This window comes from Protopterus annectens, chromosome 5.part1 (assembly GCF_019279795.1).
Source record: "Protopterus annectens isolate FY-2018-M chromosome 5.part1, PAN1.0, whole genome shotgun sequence".
Classification (NCBI taxonomy): Eukaryota; Metazoa; Chordata; order Ceratodontiformes; family Protopteridae; genus Protopterus; species Protopterus annectens.
The window spans coordinates 289,443,639-289,464,535 of NC_056736.1; the positions used below are offsets into that span (position 1 = coordinate 289,443,639).

At 37.8% G+C, this 20,897-nt stretch overlaps 1 protein-coding gene across 1 annotated transcript in view; it reads left to right on the forward strand.

The window, feature by feature from the left end:
* LOC122803382 (interferon-induced GTP-binding protein Mx3-like) overlaps positions 1 to 20,897 on the forward strand; it is a 1,250,224-nt gene that overhangs the window by 151,863 nt on the left and 1,077,464 nt on the right. Inside the window, exon 2 of the mRNA XM_044072962.1 lies at positions 14,758 to 14,959. Coding sequence (XP_043928897.1) covers positions 14,758 to 14,959 — 202 coding nt within the window. The remainder of the gene's footprint in view (positions 1 to 14,757; positions 14,960 to 20,897) is intronic.

A 20,897-nucleotide genomic window follows, 5' to 3' on the forward strand; every position in this document is an offset into this window, starting at 1 on the left:
TCAGTCCATCTGTCTTTTAATTGGGTCAGCAGAATTGTCCCAGGGGCTCCCCCTTTCTGCAGCCACTTGGTTAGGATAGGATGTTACTCTTTGCCCCACCAGTCTATTTACTCCTTGACCAGTGAGCCTCATCAGCCCAATTGTTCCTTTGTGGTGGCAAAAGTTGGGTGCTGGGGAGTGGACTAGTCTACAGTTCTTGCAGACAGTCCTGACTTCTCACCTAGTGGCTTGCATATTCCACAGTGGGCTGCTTCTAGGTGTAAGCATGCTACTATACATGCCATTTCTCCTGGCTGAATGGTGTACTGCATTCAGAGTGTACATGATAGGCTTCCTGAAGCAGGTAACATTACTGTACTCCTGCATGCCACCATTGTGGTGAGCTGAGCCACCACCTCCCACATGGGCAGGGTGGCACAGACTGCTTACTACTTTTTTCCCACATGGTTCCTTCAGTACCTGTGCTGCTAGCTGGATATGCATCTCCTGGAAGCTGTCAGACTGTTTACATGAAGTAAGGCAATTATAAAGTAACTGTGATTGATGTGTGTGTGTGGGGTGGGTGGAGAATGCTGAATCTTGTCATAAAATATTACTTATTGATGGCTATTATTTCAGTATTTCAGAAGTTATGTTAGAAAGTTTACTTTTATTAATCTAGTATGATTTTTCCTACAAGCATTATATTTCAGAACTAGCTTGAATAAATGTGCAGTAAAAGACTATAAAACAGTGTATGATTTATATAAAGGGAGTCACTGTTACATATCTTGGCGAAAGCAGTGAATTATGTTAACATTGAATACCAACATATTGTTGGTGTCGTATTGTTTTTAAAGGAAAATAAGTTCTGTTTAGGAGGATGCCAATTAAAACCAGTTTTTTTTTATTTATCCATAGTCCCTGTTAGAGCTTTCTGTCAGTGACATTGTCAAGGATATGGGTGGCTAGGTTGCCAGATGCTTTTTCCACAACCCCAGACAGCATCTTGTGATTGATTTTCAAATGCTTCTCTGTATCTCCTAGGAGCAAGAGTTCATAGATACAAAGAATTAGTGGTTTTGTATATGCACTTAGCTGACCCTCCCTGCTGGACCTAATAAACGTATCAATATATAAGAAAGTGTGAGAAACTTATCTTTGTTGTAAACAGAGTAGATTTGGTTGGGGTCTCTGCTCGTAGACGACTAATGCACGACTGAGATCTGCATATCAAAAACATTCACCTCACAAGTGGAGTAAAGTGAATCTCAAGCACTGAATCTTTACATCCATGTGGAGACTATACAACTAGTTATGGTTGGAGATGTCTAATCTTTCATTGTAGTACATGGAACTTTAGCTGCTGTTATGTACAATAGAAAAAAAACGTAGGAACATAAACAGCAGCCAAAAGTTAAGAGCAGCTCTGTTAGACCACCAGCTTCAAGAGCTGCTGAACACTTTAGCCTGCCTTCTTGTATGTTAAAGACAGCAGTAAATGTTTTACAACATTTAAATCAGTTGTTATTTCCTGGCACTGCTCCGGAAAGTATGCTGTACATGAGGTTGAATAATTTCAGCTGTGAAAGTTGCACATTTCTGACATCAGAGAGATGCATAATAAGGCTTTTTCCACAGTTTCTGAGTGCTCTTTAAACATAAGTGGCAGTTAGGATGCCTTTCAGATATGTCTGTTGTGTGAAAGCATTTCCTATTAATGTAATGGGCTAAATAGTCCTACAAAATGCTTTAGGTGATGAGTGCACATTTTATGACAATGAGCCTCTTCCAAACCACAGAAAAATCCTTTCACCTCCCCAACATAACACAAAAGTACTTTGGGCCACCCCATATTGAAAAAAAAAAAAGACATATGCTGCACTGTAAGGCATACTTGCACACAAGTTGTTTGACTGATTTTTAGCTAACACCTGTATAAAATGATATACTATAGATTGTTTTAAATATACTGCATTTTTAGACTTGAGCATCCAATGTGGCTGTCCTGTGCCATTTCAGAAATTGTGCTCCAAGTTCTTCTGACAACTTAAACAAAAATCCCCTGATTTTAGTTCATGAGACCTATTAACGACTGGAGCCTTGTAAATTGATTTATTTATTGACATTTGATTACCAGGAAAGTCCGACTGGGTAGAAGCCCATTTTCAGCGGAGGCCCAGGGGAAAAAAGCTCCAAATTATGGCAAAACATTTTAAGAACAATAATTTTACACTCTTCAAAAATAAGACATCTGCAGTTTAAATAATTATAACAAATTAGACATGATATAAAAATATTGGTTAAGAATCGATATATTATATGGCAGTCATTTAATATTTGGAGATAACAGTTTGTATTAGACTAACTTGCATTTAATTTCTCTACAAACAGGAATTGCAGTATGAAATGAGGAAAACAGGCCTATGGTATATTTAGAGAGACGGTCAGAGAAGAGAATTTGATACAAGTAAAGAAGTAAGTGAAGAAGGGAGAGTAAAAGTAATGTCTTTTGGCTTTTCCTGGTTAGGGGTCGCCACAGCGGAACACCGGTCCGCTTATGATTGGCAGTAGAATTTTACGGTGTCAAGGTGCCAGCCAACCTTCAACGAAGGCACACCCATTCACGCATGGACCTACCTGCATGTCTTTAAATGTCACTAGGTGAAGAAGGGAGAGTAAGGAGTTAAAGAATGAAAAGGTACTTTTTTTACATTTAAGGATATAGTTTATCCTGGTTTTGAACAAGAACAGAGGCATATTTTAGACAGGAAGTATTTCAGAGTGGTTTTGAAGGATGGGAAGGAGGGTGTTGACCTGATGGGTACAGGTAAGGAGTTCCAGGCCTTAGCAACCTAGTAAAAGTACAGACAATGCCCAGCAGATTTTATAGTTTTATAGACAGGAGTTTTTGGTCACTGGATCTCCATGACTGACTAGGAACATAGTTGTGTAGAAGGTTTGTTTTTTACTGCTGGATAATTTTATAAGTGGTAAGAAGCTGTGTATATTTTGATGAGGCAGTTCTAACCAATTTAGGCTTTAGTTCTATACAGTGGTGGATTCTGAAAGGGGCATTTGCTGCAAATTAACAAGTTTGTTATAGCAATGTTCAAGTTTTAATTATTGTGAAGCCTGAAGGTTAATGAGGATGGGAGCACCATAAGTAAGTGGGGAAAGGAGATAAGTAGTGGCAAGTTTAGATTTTAGTTATATCAGTGAGAATTTGTTTGGCTCTGTAACGTATCCCTAATTTTTGCTGAATTTTCTTATGCAGTTTTGTATATGCAGGTCGAATGTAAGATTATCATCCACTATCACTCCTAATAATTTGCTATGAGAAATGACCTCAATGGTTGTATTATCAAGAGAGAGGACTTTAAATTTAGTTTTTTTTCATAAGAGAAGGATTTGGGGAGAAAAGCAGTAGTTTGGGTTGAGCATGAGTTGAGTTATGAAGCCATGTTTCAGTGGGTGTTAAAGCTTCCTGAGTACATTTTTTTGAGGTTTACCATGTTGTCAGATGTGCAAATGAGAATGGAATATTTTGCGTATTGTATTATGGTGGCCTACTATGTGGATGTATAGAGGGTGTTGGTAAAAATGTTAGAGGAGGGGACCAAAGGTAGAGCCGTGTGGTACACCTGTGATGACTGGGAGGTAAGGCGAGAATATAGTGCCATTTTACTGACTGATACCTATTGGGCAGGTAGCTTTTGAATCATAGAAGGGTAGGCTGAGAGAGACCTAGTGAGGATATTTTAAGCAGAAGTTTGCTGTGGCAAACAGTGTTGAAGGCTTTAGACAAGTGTAGAAATAAGGAAGAGACTAGTTTGCCATTATCTTTAGCTTTATTGACAGTATCTGTTTAGGTTAGAAGGGCCATGGTGTTACTATGGGAAGGACAGAAGCCATGTTTTGTGTAGTAGATAGGAGTTTTGTCCTGCAGGAGATAGTGTAGCAATTGTTTTTTAATACATTTTTTAAACATTTTGGCTAGGGAAGATAAGATTGATGTAGGTCTAAAGTTATTAATATCTCTTGAATTTCCTTCTTTGTGCAGAGGGATAATGTGACTTTTTCCAGAGAGAGGGAACATGTAATTCCTGGACTGACCTATTTGTAAGTTCTGAGACATGATAGGCAATGCTGTTGGTACTTGACTTGGAAGGTCATCAGCTGAAGAAAGGCATGGTTGAATTTGCTTAAGAATAGTTTTATATAGGATATGGGCACAGGTTTGAAGGTGAAAGTGGATGTGGTGGTATGTGGCTGTTGTGCAGGGTTGAGATTAGATGTTGAGGAATCCTTGGTTATGCTATACTATCTATAAAATAAGAGTTGAACTGTATTGCAGTTTCGCATGGTGAGTTATTGGGAGAGGGGGATGGGTTGAATTTTTGGTTGGGATGTAAGATTTCTGTAAGGGATGTTCAAAATTTTTTAGGGTTGTGTTTAGTGTTATTCTAAAAGATGTTATATAATAGTTTTTGTCTTCATTTATTTGCCTTTTAGTATGATTGCACAGCATTTTTAAGTTTTTAAGATATTAAGGTGTTTTATATTTCTGCCATTCTTTCTATGCTTTTTCTGTATCCTGCATTAACATTCTACTCTTTTTGGATAATCAATTTACATTATTTGTTTTTAACCTCTTTCTTCTAGGAGGTGCAAAGCTGTTTAGGATATTTAGAAAAGTTGTATTGAATTCATTTGCAGCATCATGTAAAGGGGGATTTTTAGGAAGTTCCAGTTAATAGTATAGCAATGAACATTTATGGGTTAAACTCGGAAAGGTTGCGTATTATTTTATAAATATGCTGTTTAACTGGATGAGTGAGATGTCTGGTCATATTCATTGGGATATGATCACTGGGATAGTCTGACATTGTACCTGTGGTGGAGTTTTCTGTCATTTCCTGGGGCAAAATAACTGGCATATGCAGTATAGTCTACTAGTCAAGAAAAAGGGGACAGTGGCCAACTTAACACGAGGTCCTTAGAGTTCACGGACTATTTCAAAGAGACTTTCAATCACAGAGCAGGCATGTATTTAATTGATTAAGTTAATGCACAGCAAGGTTCTTCATGATAAATGTGCGTACATTATGTAAAGAGAAAATTATCAGTAAACTTGTAGGAGTAGGGCCTTGTGGTAAAGCTTCTGCTGTATCAAGGTCAGATGTAGAGACCGCAGACTATTATACAATGACAAAATTCACAGTAAACTTGTAGGAGTAGGTAATAATACAGTAAACTTGTTTTATGCTCTTTGCTATTTGTGAAGGGAATGAGAAGTAGTAAACCTGGTAAACTGTACACATCTGAAGGTGGCTGCAGGACATGCATGGTGTTTAATCATGAGATTGGTGGATTGTTTTGTTGATGGCACATTTTTTTGAATGGACTGATCTCAATAACTTGTGGTACAATCTTAAAGGTTTTGTTAAATATAATACCAAAGATTTTTTTCATATCACTTCAAATCTTTCAGGGAAGTGGGCCATCAACAAATTTGCAGTGTGTACTGTTAGAAATATCTGTTTTTGATTGGGGGTAAGCTTTCTTCCTTCATTCCTGGAATTTCTAAAAAAAAAGTTATACTAGAGGGAAACTTTTAATTGATTAGTTTTTGTATATGATACCACATCTGTAAAGCCACTGGCACCGTCCCTCATAAAAAAAATATATATTTAAAAACAAAAACAAAATCTCTAGCTTGTATTGCGCATGGCATAGAGAGAATAAGCTCAGGGTATGACCAGGTTGATTTGAGGCCAAGTAACAGCTGAAGTACTGGGGAAGCCAACTTGAGAGGATGGATGTGAGTGGCCAACATCTTCTCACCCCTCTGGCTTGCTGCAGTACTGACTACAATCTAAAACTGGGCTCGACAGCACAAAGGATGAGGAGCAAGCATCAACTATGCATTACATTCATGTGCTGTAGAGAGGTTGATGCATTCATGAAAGTTACATGGTTTAGTTGCTGGTATTGTGAGATCCCTCTTTTCCAGGCTGCCTCAGAGTATTGGGAGCTTAATGTAAGGAATAATCCCAGATGGACAGAGTATGATGCCTTTGTTAGAGCCAACTTGTTTAGGCTCCTTGTCAAGGTACATTAAGCGCTGTTCTGCTTTTAGTCATCTATCCATTTAGGAGTGGCCCCTTGTCTAGGTGTTAAGCTGAGAGAGGACAGAGGGGAGCCTCCATTTGGCTGCCTCTTGGTCAGAGTTGCCTGATATGGAGTAATTGAACAAAATCTTAACAGGCCTGAGGATGTAAGATCTCTACATCTAACTACATCCCTTAGTTCTTTTGTTTCTCATATTTTGCCAGTCTATTTTCACCTGGATAGACTGTCAGCCACCCAGTGTGTTATTTCAGCATTGTGGATCAACATTTAACATTGACTGTGGCTAGTAAGAACGCTTCCCCATCCAGTATTTAGAAATGTTCATTGTTCATTCTGCAACTTCTAGTCCTTTAACATTTGCTGCAAAATCAATAGAAGGATTCTCAGGATTCCATAATGGTTATTTTATTACCCTTTATCTATTCAGGATGCTTAGAAATGTTGTCTACTTTGTAACTTAATAAAATATTATACCAAAATGATCAGTGGTTAGAATGCAGAAAAGATTCATTATTAAATCTACTGCAATTTTATTCCAGTATTTCAGAAAATACTAGGCTGTAAATCAATTCTGTGTTATACCAGGAAGAGGAGTTGAACTGAGTTAGACAGTAATTCAGTAGTGCTGTTGGAGAGGCTTCGAATCTACTACTGTAGTCAGCAGAACTCCTCAGGCATTTAAATTCCCATGTAGAAGGTTCAGACTGAAGTCAGAATTCCAAATGATTAAAAATCCAAAGTTCAGAAAGTTTATATTGGGTATCCACTGTTTAGGGGAAAATGTTGAAGACACAATAAACATGCTCTTCCTTTTTTTAAAACCATTTACAAAAACATAGGCAGTATTCATATACATAGTGTATAATTGCAGTGTCCTGATATGGAGCACAAGACACATACCAGCACCCTGCACAATTCATAAAAGGCCCCCAACTGCCCAGAGCACAGCAGCATATACTACCGCATACTTGAGTCTAGCTATGTACGATGTATGCAAATTGAGTTGCATCTTCCTTTGTGAATTACAATGAACTGCAAGGAAAGATAAAAGGAGGTGCATGCATTTAGTGTCTAAGCCAGCACCTAGCAACCTGTGTGTCTGTAGAAGTGATACACTGCTTGCATTACATAACCAAGCAGCAACATCACCCTAAATAGTGAGTGACAGGGTCCACATTACACTAAATAGTGAGTGACAGACCAATTTCAATGCTAAATGTAAAGGAAGGCACTTGCGCCATCTATACCTTTGTATCATATATAGGCACAAATGTACCCAGACAGACATGCGCACACACACAATACACTTCCCTTCCCTTACAGCTGTGATAACCCCCTAAAGCCAGTGGGTGTGCTGCCACTAACAGATCCCCCTCAGGTCCATAACATGTAGATGCTAATTCAATGACTGTGGAATAGAACCCCCCACCCCCATGTGACACAACACACCCAGTTATGTGACAGCTGTCTGCAGCACTCTTAATCCATAGCACTATGTTGTACTGTTGGTAGATGCCACATAGACCTCACAGCTGCTCTCCAGTCTGCATGTAGAGTAGCACACAGTGCTGTTGGTATGCAGTGCAGCACAGAGTAGCATGCATAAATATTAAGGGTGCTTTGTGAGGTGGTGGTGCTACATCAGTCAATGAATTGTTCAGAAGTCTGGAATGCATTCTGTACCAGGTGCTCAGCTCCCATTTGGGTGACCGTATGCCAGGTTTACAAAGCTGGCGCCATTACTGTAGTTTTAATAATCCTGATCCCTAATCAGTAACATACTACTTGAATTCCTTCATGCTGTCTTCATTATCTAAGTAGCAAACAGAGGATCTCTACAGTTGTTTCTCAGATGTTGAGCTGTGTAAGGTCATGCCTCTTTAAAGATCAAGCTGCAAGTCTAGGTGAACTTATTGGTGAAATATAACAACCTGCTTTGTTAAAACATTTTCTTGGAATGTGTAACGATTCTCTTTCATCTGTACTGTTGCATCCCAATTCTTTTGGCAGTGAACTCACTGCAGAAATTCTTAAACCAGGAATAAGTTCAGTGCTGTCAGAGTATTAGTGTTCCATTATAAGTTCTGATCTTTATTATAAACTATGCATGAGTAAATGCCAGCCCTGTAGCATAAAGTGATGAAGCCCTGACTTTGACCCAGACTACCTGAATTTGATTAGTGGCTTGGGAGACGGATGAGCTGTTGGAGAGGATGGATATGTTTGGGGGTGGATGGATGGAGCTCGTTAGACCCACTTAAGCCGTGATGGAGGCCAGGGCAAGAAAGATTTCTGGGTTGAGGAGGAATGGGTGTACTGAAAAGGTCCAGAGTTGGCACTTTCTCATGATTCACCCTAACTACATGGATGGTCTTAGCGTGCATGTAATGATGCTACCTGCCAGCTGTCCTCCACTGTTTTTCCCTGGCTGCTAGTAACTGCCTTGGTAAGGGGGCAGTAGCAGCTGAACCTGATTTATCCATTGCCTTCTCTGCTGATGGATGATTTTAGGGGGAGATGGGGGAGCCAAGGGAGAGCAGCCTTGCAGCTGATGGTCACATGGAGTAAGAAATTAAAAAAAAAAAGTATACATGGGTATATGGATGGGTATGCTGAAACTTCTAGTACCAGATTTAGTACACCCAAACCAGTGTTAACTTTGTGGTTATTTGACAAACTAGGGATACTACAGCTTTTTGGGAATTTGTGTGCAAGAGCGGCCAACTGACCTTTAATGGCTTTGATATTGGATGCGATAAGCTAGGCAGGCAGCATCTTATTTTAAATATTACAGGTCCTTTTAGTTTATCTTAGCTTGGCTTTTTTTTTAACCTCTATTCTGGGCAAGCATTCTAATTCTTAGAAATCCTATTAAAAGTACTAAGAAGTAAATATTGTGGGAAGAAATAGCCAGGGAATTGTTATGGCTAGGCTTGTATAGGCCCTAGGGCCGATAGCCTAATACCAACCTATGAACCTATAAGATCATGTACCTTGTCTTCCATTATAATTGAATCACCACCCATTTAGCTCTCACTGTTTTTAGATTATTTATCTTTATGAATCCCAGGTATGTTTTCTTATAGTGTCTCTTACGTTAGAACAATTCTGAACACTGATTTTACAAAATGAACTTTGGTAAATTGTTTTTGAGAATCAGCTGTACTTTTCTGCTGATCTTTGTTGGGCCTAGTTATACATGACTAAAAACTGTGCCAGGCAGCAAAAACCAGGTGGAAGCAAATTGTCAAGCAATCCACTTTATTACTAAACGCTTTTGTCCCTTAACTCAGACATGGGACTTCGTTAGAGTAAAACTGAATAACGAGAGAGGATGGCTATTTAAAGTTTAAAAACACCAGTCACTGAGCACATATAATGAATATTAAGCAAGTCACAATACAATTCTTGAATAAGTCATTAACATAAAACCTGTTGCTAAGATGTGTGGTCTTAAAAACACAAAAATAATTATAATAATGATTTCGAAAAATTATCAAAATGAAACTTTAAAAGGCTGAAACACCTAAGAATTCTTTGTGTCAAATATTAAAAGATCTAATTTTTAAATCACTTTTTAAAGAAAATTTCAACCCTGGTGGTTGGCTGGCATTTAACCTAATTTGCCAGCATAACTTTGTATTCTAAGAGATTTTCGATGTCACCATGTCTAGGGTTTACAATTACTTTGTCTATAATGGTAAAAATAAATTTATTAAAATTATCACAAACCACTGAGTGTCTGTATAAAACACTTGTTTTTTGCTATTGTTAATGTCTTTTACATGTTTACAAATTCTGTCTTTTAATTTTCTCTTAGGCTTAACAACATAAAGATGTACAAGAGATGCAGGTGGCTAACTACACTGCCCCCCCCCCCCCCCGAGTGTCACAATTGACATTTCCAGACAACTAATAGTTCTGTGATAACTGTTTGCACTGACATAAGATCCATCATTAATAAATCTGCAAGTTTTACATCTCCCAGATTTTACCATCTTAGACCTTTAATGGTCATAGTTCTTTGTGGGTTCAGCCTCTGCCAATTATTTTAGATTCTAACCCTTACTAAAAAAACAAATGAAGTGTTTCACCTAACCTCCTCTTCATTTCCAGGGTAAAAATCAAGTTTCAATTGAAGGCCAATCTTAAAGGCATCCCTGTTGTAGGGAATTACCATTGCTCCAGTTTTTAAAATATCTGATTTTCTAGGGGTGTTAGTGTTAAATATATCTTTTGGGTGTGTTCCCAAAATGGGTGCATACTTTTCATTCTTTCCTTGAAAAATTAACCCTTTTAAATTTTCAAGGATGGTTTGTGGATAACCTCTTTCTTTGAACATATCTATTAACTTCACCTCACCATCAAATAGTGCCATCTGTAATCAGCCTTGAAAGTCGTACTAACTGACTTTAACAATGCTTTTTTTCTGAAAATGTGTGACAACAAGTAAAATATAAATCTTTTGAAAATGTTTCTTCCTGAAGATGGTGGAACAGTACCTCATGTTCTCAGTGTCTTTGTAAAGGATGATATCTAAAAATTCTAGTTTATCGAAGGCTCTCTTGTATGCAAGTCTTAAAAATACAGTGGAGTTCCCAGAATGGGTAACAGTCATCCAATTATGGCTCACTCCCATGCCATAAAATAAGGATGTCATTCAGAAACAGAAAATTAAAATAGGCTTGGATATAGTTCATCCAGAAAGTTAAAATAGGCTTGGATATAGTTGTAAAAAGGGGAGTTGAACAACAGCTTCCTTTTTTCCATGCTGCCAGAATGATCCTAGCAAAAACTGGAGAAGTTTGCACCCATAGCTACCCCTGTCCCCTCGAAAAACACAACTATTTTTCAAAACAAGCTCCATAAATTCACTGATAACATAGATATCATTGTTGTCGAAATCATGGGTGTCATAAAATATCCTGGTAAACATTTCCAAGCCTAAACCATGAGGAGTAACTGAAAATAAATTGACATCAACAGGGGCAAATAAAACTTTATTGTCAAAAATATTGTTAGACTTCTCAAGGAGGTGTCAAGAGTCACGTAGTAAGTGTTTGTGCCTGGAAGTAATGCATTTACATTTCATTTCATGCCTGGAAATAATGTATTTATATTTCACTTCAGTAAAGGCAACTAAAAACTCCATGAGGAATAACTGAAAATAAATTGACATCAGCAGGGGCAAATAAAACTTCATTGTCAAAAATATTGTTAGACTTCTCAAGGAGGTGTCAAGAGTCACGTAGTAAGTGTTTGTGCCTGGAAGTAATGTATTTACATTTCATTTCATGCCTGGAAATAATGTATTTATATTTCACTTCAGTAAAGGCAACTAAAAACTCCATTTTTGATAGCTGTGATGCCACAGTAGGTCTCAGTGGAGGGTTAGTAGTACTGTTGTGTTTCTCGGGTATACCAAATATTGAGGATATCAATGGATAATCAATCTATACAAAATCAAAAGTGTCTCCTGTAATGAAACCCTGATCCAACATATCAATTAAGCTGATGATCACTTTTCTTGTAAACAATGTTGACTTCATTTTTAGATACCCTCATATACACCTCTTCGTCATTAAGAATATATCAAACATTTTAGCAGAGTAATCCACTGGTCCATCAGAACTACCCCCCCCCCCATCCAGTTTCATGACCAGGATACTTCTGTCATAATATTTCTCAGAACCATTCATTTATCTCTTGTCAAATTATCCAAAAAAGTGCAGTTGCCTCTGTGACTAATGAGGTTTCTAATTTGGTCATCACACACATTCTCATAAGAGGAAACCATGGGATGGGAAGGAGGAATAAAAGTAATTTTTTTCTTTAAAGCTTTCTCTTTTATTTCATGATTCATTTGGCCTTCTCCAAATTATATCCTCAAATTTAATTGTGGGTAAACAGTTTTAAATTAACCATAATTTTCACCTCATCAGTTTGGACACAAACTTAAAACCTTTTTTGAACAAAGTTTCATGAGATTTATCCACCTGCAAGTGACACAAGTTAAAAATCTTGAAACTACTAAAATTGAAAACTGGGCTTCATATGTTTTCTGATGGAGTTTGAGAGACAGAATGCATTGGAATAGTAGTCTCATCAACAATTTAAGCAATAACTATGATTAAAATAATAATGTTAAAAATTCTATTTGCTGTTTACACCATATTGAGTCTCCTCATCTTGGGAGATCTTAAATTATGGAGTACTGTACCAAAGAAATTTGTCTGGCTACCAGTCAGGTTTAAGCTCGACTTTCCTTATTCCTCCATGTAAAAACAAGATAATAGATTTTTCTTGCATTATGCGTTACTTTTTGTCAGACAAGTTAACAAATCTGGCCTTTTGGGTAGGCATAAACCTCCGATTCTTGTGGAAAGAACTAGAATTTCTAATGACAGTTGATGCTTTAATCTACAGTCTAAATTCATATTGTGACATCTGGTTACTGTATGATTTGTTTTCCAGACAGACAAAATCCACATCTAGCTAAGCTTCGAAATACAGTAAGATCATTGCCTGAAGCTGTCATGGAAATTCATAAAATGGAGATATCTTACAATAGGGATCTTTTGCATTTTGTAGTGCTAATCATATCTACTGTAAGTTTCTTTTCAGTAGAGGGAGGAGACCTTTCTTTTGAAGATGGCTCAGTATGCAACTTATGTATTTATACCAATAACTAGCCCAGAAATCCATCCAGATCATTTCATGAAGTAGCCTGTCAATTTCATGTTCCATGGAAAGTTATTTTGTTTAATGAAATAGCTTCTCATTTTCGTGTTCCATGGAAAGATTATTTTGCTTAGTTGTGAATCAGGTTTTATATTTCAGAAATGTAAACATTAGCTGACTTACTATTTTAGCCAGATGTATTAATATTACTTCTAATCGTACTAATCTTAAGGAATTTAAAAACTACCCATAATCAAATGCATTTCTGTTATTCAGACAAATTTACTTTGGGCTTTCCTAGCAGTAAATAGAAAAATCATGCCAGCTTGGAAATTCTTCTTATTACCAGTTGCATGAAATGTGTTGCGTACTATATGTAATACCCTCTCTGAGAAGTTATGAGGTCATTTGGACAAATAACTGGGTGGCATTCATGTTGCTTAGATTGTATGTTTTCTTTCATAGTTCATAAGTTCATAGTTTCCACAAACAATAAGGTAGGGAATAGTAATCTGTTTTGCTACAGATATTTTTCTATTTGTTTCAGAAACAGTATGCATTGCAGTGTTCAGTAGGCCTGGTTGGAATAAACTGCAGTGCGTTTGTTCAGACTGCTGATATACTGGATAGTGAGTTAAATTTGCAGACAATACAAAGCTGGCTGCAGCTGTACTCTGCAGCCTTTACAGTCCTTACTGAATGTTTTGTTTAGGCAGCGGTGGTGCAGTGGTTAGCATTGTCTCCTCATAGCAAGAGGTTCTCCCATTCGATTCTCTGCTGGAGCGCCTTCTGTGTGGAGTCTGCATGTCCTCCCCACGGTCAAGCGACATTTAAAGACATGCAGGTAGGTGCGTGCGTGAATGGGTGTGCCTTCTTTGAAGGTTGGGCATTGGGCTGGCAAGTCAGCACCGGAAAAATCCACTGCCAATCATTAGTGGAATGGAATTCCGCTGTGGCGACCCCTAACCTGGAAAAGCTGAAAGACATTACTTTTTACTGAATGTTTTGTTTACCTGGGCCAGACTCAAATTAGTTCAATATGAAATAAAATCCATGGAATAATGTCTGCTCTTTTGTCAGACTCGTATTAATTGAAGGATGTGTTGCTTCTCATCTGCACCTTTCTAATAAGGCCCTCTGTTGAGTAGAGGGTTTTTTTTTTGCATGTACTCAATGTTTAACATAGCAAAACTGAAACCTGTTGAAAGAACTTTTGGTAGATGAATTTAAAATGACTGGAGACCTTAAATCTATTCACTGTGAATTATATATTGTTATGATTTAATTAATGCGTATGGTTGTGTTTTCTTATTTGAATATATTTCTTCATAGGTACATTTATAACCCTAGGGAATAATAACATATTTTTGAAAGTACATGACTGCAGGAATAAAATAAAAAGTGGGCTTTATCAGATTAGAAGGGCAAAAATTTGGAAATTCCTTTCTAGGAAGATTAGGCAGGTCATGTCAGGTAACAATTTTTAAAACCAGCTTTATGTCCCATTTGGATGTTCCAGTACTCCACTGCTGTATTGTCCACTCAACTTGAGTATGTATGTTAGAACTTTGAACTACTGACCTATATAGTACACTGTTATTTTTACCTCTTGTTTGTGTTTTGTCCTTTGTTTTCAAGTTACTTTACAAAGTAAACCTCTTGCATTCAGTTACTGGATGGATATAAAAGGGTCATTTGCTAGCAGTTCCCCACATTACATCTTGCCTGATTTGGACAAATCTGAAAATATGTAAAGCAGCACTCAGTAGAAGTATGCAAATAAGTACAAACCATCAGCAAACAGCCCTATTTTTACCTGTAGAAAAACTATGCCTTGGTAGATGGAAGTAATATAGTTTTGAAACCAATGATGACTGCATAGTTAAGTACAAGAAAACATTTTCATAAACTAAATTGAATTTGCTATGAAATCGTAAATATGCTTTGTGTGCTTATTTCCAGAAATGGATACTTCACTTTACAACCACTATGAGGAGAAGGTGCGCCCATGCATTGACCTAATCGATTCTCTTAGAGCACTGGGTGTAGAGAAGGACTTAGCTTTGCCAGCTATTGCGGTCATTGGAGACCAGAGTTCCGGGAAGAGTTCTGTTTTAGAAGCTTTGTCAGGAGTAGGACTGCCCAGAGGGAGTGGTAAGTTGATGTGCACATTATAATTTTCCGACATTTTGTGTACCAATCTATAGTAAGCGTGAACAGCTCTGACGCATTTCCTTTCACACTACTTGGTATTTCATTTGTTGTAAAATCTTCTGATTTTTAGCTTGTGATTTAATTTTTACCTGAGGCTCCAGTAAACTTTCTGCTTAGGCAGAAAGCATTTTTTGAGACTGCTCTCTGCTACCTGTATTTTGCGTCTGGTTCTATCCTCATAATATCTGCATCACTGTGACTGAAATTAATCCAAGGTAGCCTGCGGCAGAATTAAGTGAACATTGCCAACATTCTCCTAAAGTTGTTAATACTTAAAATCCCTAACTTGTAAAACATTAGTTAAATTACCCGACAGGTATTATTTAGACAGATCACAAATTTGATATCTAATGACAGAAGCATAATTGGATACAAACAGATCTGTAAGAAGGTGGACGTTAGTAAAAGTCAGTCAGATCAGACCGATCAGTTAAACAGCTTCTATATATATATTCAGACATTTTTATTTAACAAACAGACGTGTTCAGAAAATTGAATAACAGTTGATAAATTGAAGGCAGTAGCATCAATTTATTGAATAGCACTCTAGCTAAAGTGGTAACATCACAGTTTAGAGATACTTGGACATTGAATTCAGTTTGGTATAACTAGCTTGGCAATGGTCACTTTTACCAGATGACCAATGTTATGCTATTTTATCATAGAAAATCCTATAACTAGATTATTCCAGTTGTATAAATGTACCACTTGTCTCTTTCTTGTACTGAGTGCAAGTGTAATCAGATTTTGTATGATACAATTACAAATTGATAGGATAGCTGTGATGTAAAGGTTCCATGATGTCATTTATTCATGTAGAACATATCATGAAAAGGTTTCTGAAATGACAAAACATTTGTGGTATTTCTCTCTTGCTTGTCGTAACATTTTGGTTATTACAATCTTCTGTAGCTTTTTTAAAGGTAAAGTTTATGTGTGTCATGTAGAATGTCTTGACAAAGTCTTGAGATGGTGGAGACAGGTAGCTAGGAAAATTCCCATAGTGGATTTTCTTAATATGAATTGGTCGGCATTTAACGGGTGTTTGACCTTTTAAATTTGACTGTGCCAGGGGTAAATTGAAGTTAGAAAAACATACTTACCAAACATAATTTTACACTAAATGTTTAACAAGCTTATGCTACATCTTGACTGCTTGTAAAATAAATGCATTAAATATTTTAAACCAAGCAGAAACATCCTAAAAGTTATAACATGCATTAACATAATTTGTTTGAGTATCATAAAATCTATATCATCTGGTATAGCTGTATCAGCATATTAGAAGCACATGTTTTTTATGTCCATGACAGGTTCAGAAATATTTATTTATATAATTTATACAATTATGCGTAATGCAAGATAAGTCTAAAATCTTTGTTTACAAACATAGCAGGTGGGAAGAACATCACAGCTGGATCATGGTCAAATGGGGCCCTAGGCAGAACACTGAACTGGGGCCTCCCATCATGACCCTATTGTGCTCCCCTCATGCCCCCCCCCCCACAACACCCCCACCATATCAATATCCCACTATTTGTCTTGCTCCAATTACCATAAAACACTGTTCGAACCACACAACAAAAACATTAAGAGGTAGGTATCGGTCAACCAGATAAAAAAAAAATGACACGGCAAACATATTTAGCATAAGTAACAGAGAGCCTACCTTTTCTTGACAATTGAGACTCGCATTAAAGTGCATCTGTCAAACCATTGAACAAAGAGAGACATTTGTTGGGATTCACAGTCAAGTAGTGTATAGGGAAGCACTAATGATTGGCTCTATAAAGGGTGGAAGGATTCATTTCAGACAAAATGTATAAGGCATAAACAAACAAAATAGGAAATGTGGTATACCAGACCTTCCAAGTTTATTGTTGGCGCTTTTGGGCATAACAATGTACGACCGTCTTCAAACAAAAACATGGAAGAAATTTCTTGGTTTAAATAAACCACCAAAAGTGACATCATCAAGTCATCAATTCAGAATTAAAGAAACATTTACACATAACTAAAATGTGTGTGTGTGTGTATATGTGTGTATATATATATATATATATATATACACACACACACAAACATTAAAAATACACACACACGTGTATATATATATATATATATATATATATATGTATATAAAACATTAAAAATACAGACACACACATATTTATATATATTTGTTTATATAAATACACCCTCTCTAGAAAATATAATTATAGTCATTAAAAAAATGAATTTAACTGCATTATGAAAATCTTAAACTTATCTCCATCGCCAAATTAAAAAAGTGTGTTCTTATCAAATTAGCATCTTTCTAAAGATTTTAATCTTAATAAATATTTTAAAGAGCATGACTCATTTAGGCCTGGGTACATATAGGCATTGGTTAGAACTTGCCATCACAATTCCCTTTGCTCTAATAACAAATGCCATGGCCCACCTCTGATGTTTTCTTTAACCTGCTCTATAACAAGAAATAATAAGAAATGCCCTTGATATTCATTTATGTGCTTTGCTAATGCATTATTGCAATCCTTCCTATGTATGCTGTACTGATGTTCATACATTCGTTGCTTCAGTTGTCTTTCGTTTTTTCCTATGTAAAACCGTGGACAGCCTTGGCACTCAGCCAAATAAACCACTTCTGGACTGCTGCATTTATATCTACCACTAATAGAATAAGTAAAATGTCTTATTGAAAACCTAATCAAAGTTTTAATGAATTTACAATAAGTGCGACATCCACGTGTGATGATTGGGGAGAGATGGGCAAAGGCTGCCAGCCTAGTCAAATAGAATTTGATATATAATTCTGATATTTGTAAATAAATGTAAAATACAGGCATGTTTTCTTGAGTGTAAAAGAATACTGTGAAATGTGGAACTGCAAAATATGTGACAACATTGCACTCTACTGGCCCAGTGAAGCATGTTGTGACCCTTTCATGTTAGAATTCGGCTCCAGTGAGTCTGGATGAAGGTTTCATGCCTATTGTTTTAAGGCTAAAGTTAAGGGCCAGAATTTACATGTGGAATGTGCTTTATTGCTCTGGTTTCTGTTAGAGTATACATGTGAAATGTCTTTTATTGTTGTAAGTTTCTGAACAGGTGTTAGATTGCTAAATAATGCAGTTTGTTTGCCTGGGAAAACCTAAGTGTCAACATGATGTAATTTGGGAGGAACCCAGCAGACATGTTTGTTAATAATGTTTAAATACTATTTCACACAAGAGACCTAAGGCATTTTGATCTTGATATCCAACTTATAAGCACTCTGCCTTATGCTCACATGTAAGTTTTAGCACTGTGATTTCTTGTAGGAATAGTTAAAGCTAGTAAAGATTAATTAGGTATTTTTCTTTGAAATCAGACCTGTCCTACTGTATTGTTCTGTATGATCTCTGAACTCTTAGATATCTCTGTGGTGTAGTAGTTTTGTCTTGTGTTTTAATTATTTATTATTAAATATTTTAAAAACCTTTACCCGTGGCTGGTTTGTGTAGAGATAAGCTCCAGAGTACATTGCATATTTATAGAGGTTATTGTAATAGGCCACTCTAAATAAGCCTTAGACTAAATTGTTACATTACCATTGGATAATAATATTGCACAGTTATAACTGGACACCCTTTTAAGGGCCTTTTAGTAGCCGATATTATTAGCTGGGTGGCAGCAGGGATTACTACCGTATGGTCTGGGTAGCTGGAGAATCTGTGTCAGCCTTTCCCAGGAGTGTCTGTAAAGTTGTATAAATACTTATCTCAAAGTGTGTGTTGTGTCAGCTACTTGGCAGGGACACGAAGCACTGGTTGGACAGAAAAGGTACTGCAGGTTTTAGCTTGCCCAGCTAAGCTGAGGCCTGGACCCTATAGCTGTGCCAGTGGGGAGTCCTATTGGGGACCTGGTGAGCAAAGGAGCAACCAGCCCCAGATTGACTGTGATCTCTGTGTGCACTTAAGAGAAATTGTACTTTACTGTGTGCATTTGTTATCCTTTCCTCTCTTCTATGAGATGACCTCCCTGGTGTTAGTGGTGAGGATTGAGGCTCCTTGATTGCTGGGCCAGGGCACGGCCGTCACAAGACTTAAGGGAAATTGTACTTTACTGTATGTATTAGTTATCCTTTCCTCTCTTCTATGAGACAACCTCCCTGGTGTTAGTGGGGATGATGGAGGCTCCTTGATTGTTGGGCCAAGGCACGATCGTCACAAGTGTTTGGCAGTGGTGGAATCTACTTCACATACTAATACTTCACATACTAATTGGCTTGTAGTGGTGTGGGTAGAACGAATTCCTGTAGCTTATGTACAGTGATCTCTAAAAGTGTTTTGTACTCTAAAACAGCCATGCAGTGTATCCTCTGAGTTCAGATCACAATTGTTTTATTTCTTTTGTTAGCTTAGTGTTAGGGTAAGCAGGCAGCATGTCAGCAGAAGAGTATGGTAAGCTGACAAGGAGCCAGCTGGTGGAGATGTGTCAGGCTAGGGGACTGGTGCATGGAAACCTAAGGCAGACCTGATTGCAGCCTTAGTTACAGCTGCATCAGAAAACAGCAGCCTTGAGGACAATCAGACTGACAGTGGAGATACAATATCCTCGGAGAATGGACAGCTCAACCTTTCTGCAGTGGACTTAAAAATCCAGCTGGAGCTAAAGAGTCTTGAGTTGGAGGCCAGGCATATGGAACTAGAAGCAGCTGAGAAAATGAGGAGTCTACAAGCTGAGGGAAATACTGACTATTCGCCAGAGTCATGGAGGTAATGGGGAAGGGAGTAACCAGACCCCAGAAGCACAAAAGGTCAGTAAATTTCTTCCACAGTTTAAAGAGGGGGATAATTTTGATAGCTTCATTCATATGTTTGAGCGGGTATGTAAACAGTATGAAGCTGACCAAAGGCTCTGGGTAAGGTTCTTGACCCCCTTACTCCATGGTAAAGGTGTAACTTCTTTAGAAAAAAATGCATGGCACTGACTGTTTTGATTATACTGCTGTAAAAAGTCACTTGTTAGAACATTTTAAGCTAACACCTGAAATGTATTGGAAAAAGTTTTGTAAGCATAGACGCAAGGCAGATGAAAATGTATGTGAATATGTTGCTGAACTGAGCACTTATTTTCATAGCTGAGTGAGTGGATGTCAGGTCACCACTTTTGAAGGGCTGGCAGACCTTTTGGTAAGGAAACAAGCCCTTAGCACTTTGCCTGAGGACATGAGGATCTGGGTTAGCTGATAGTGTGCTACTTCAGTGGAGTTGGGGAAGAAGGGAGACCTATACCTAGCAAGCAGGGCATCCCCTGCACAGGAAAGGGACTCCCAGTACTGCTCATGGGACTAAAGGAACACACGGTGGGCAACACAGGCTGCCCCAACAGAATCCACCAGTAGCTGGGGAAGCCACTAGTCCAGGTATATGTCCAGGAGCTAGGGTTAAATGTTTTGAATGCAACCAGTGGGGCCATGTGGCATACAGATGTCCATGGAGGCAAGGTGGTGAATAAAAGGTAAGAGCCAGTAAGTGGTAAAGACAAAATGCCAATAGTAGGTTGTCTTGAGACAACAGGGGTATGGAACTACCATCCTGCAGATGTCCTGAGAGGGAAGGATTCAGATGACAGTACCATGTACCTATGCAGTTAAACACAGTCAGGATAGGAGACAAGCATGTGAGTCTGGTAGTCTGGGGGAGACCCAGACAAGACTGCATACTTGCAGCCAGGACTGCTGAGGTGGTTACTTCAGGGAGTGAGCTACGCTGTAGCAGTGAGACTGAATGTGAGCCACAGCTGCTTGTGGGAACTGATGTTCCCTTGGACAGGGTAACTGCAAAGGGAGGTGAGTAGTAGTACCCAGGCTGACAGTGAGGCACCACTGTCAGAGGATGCCA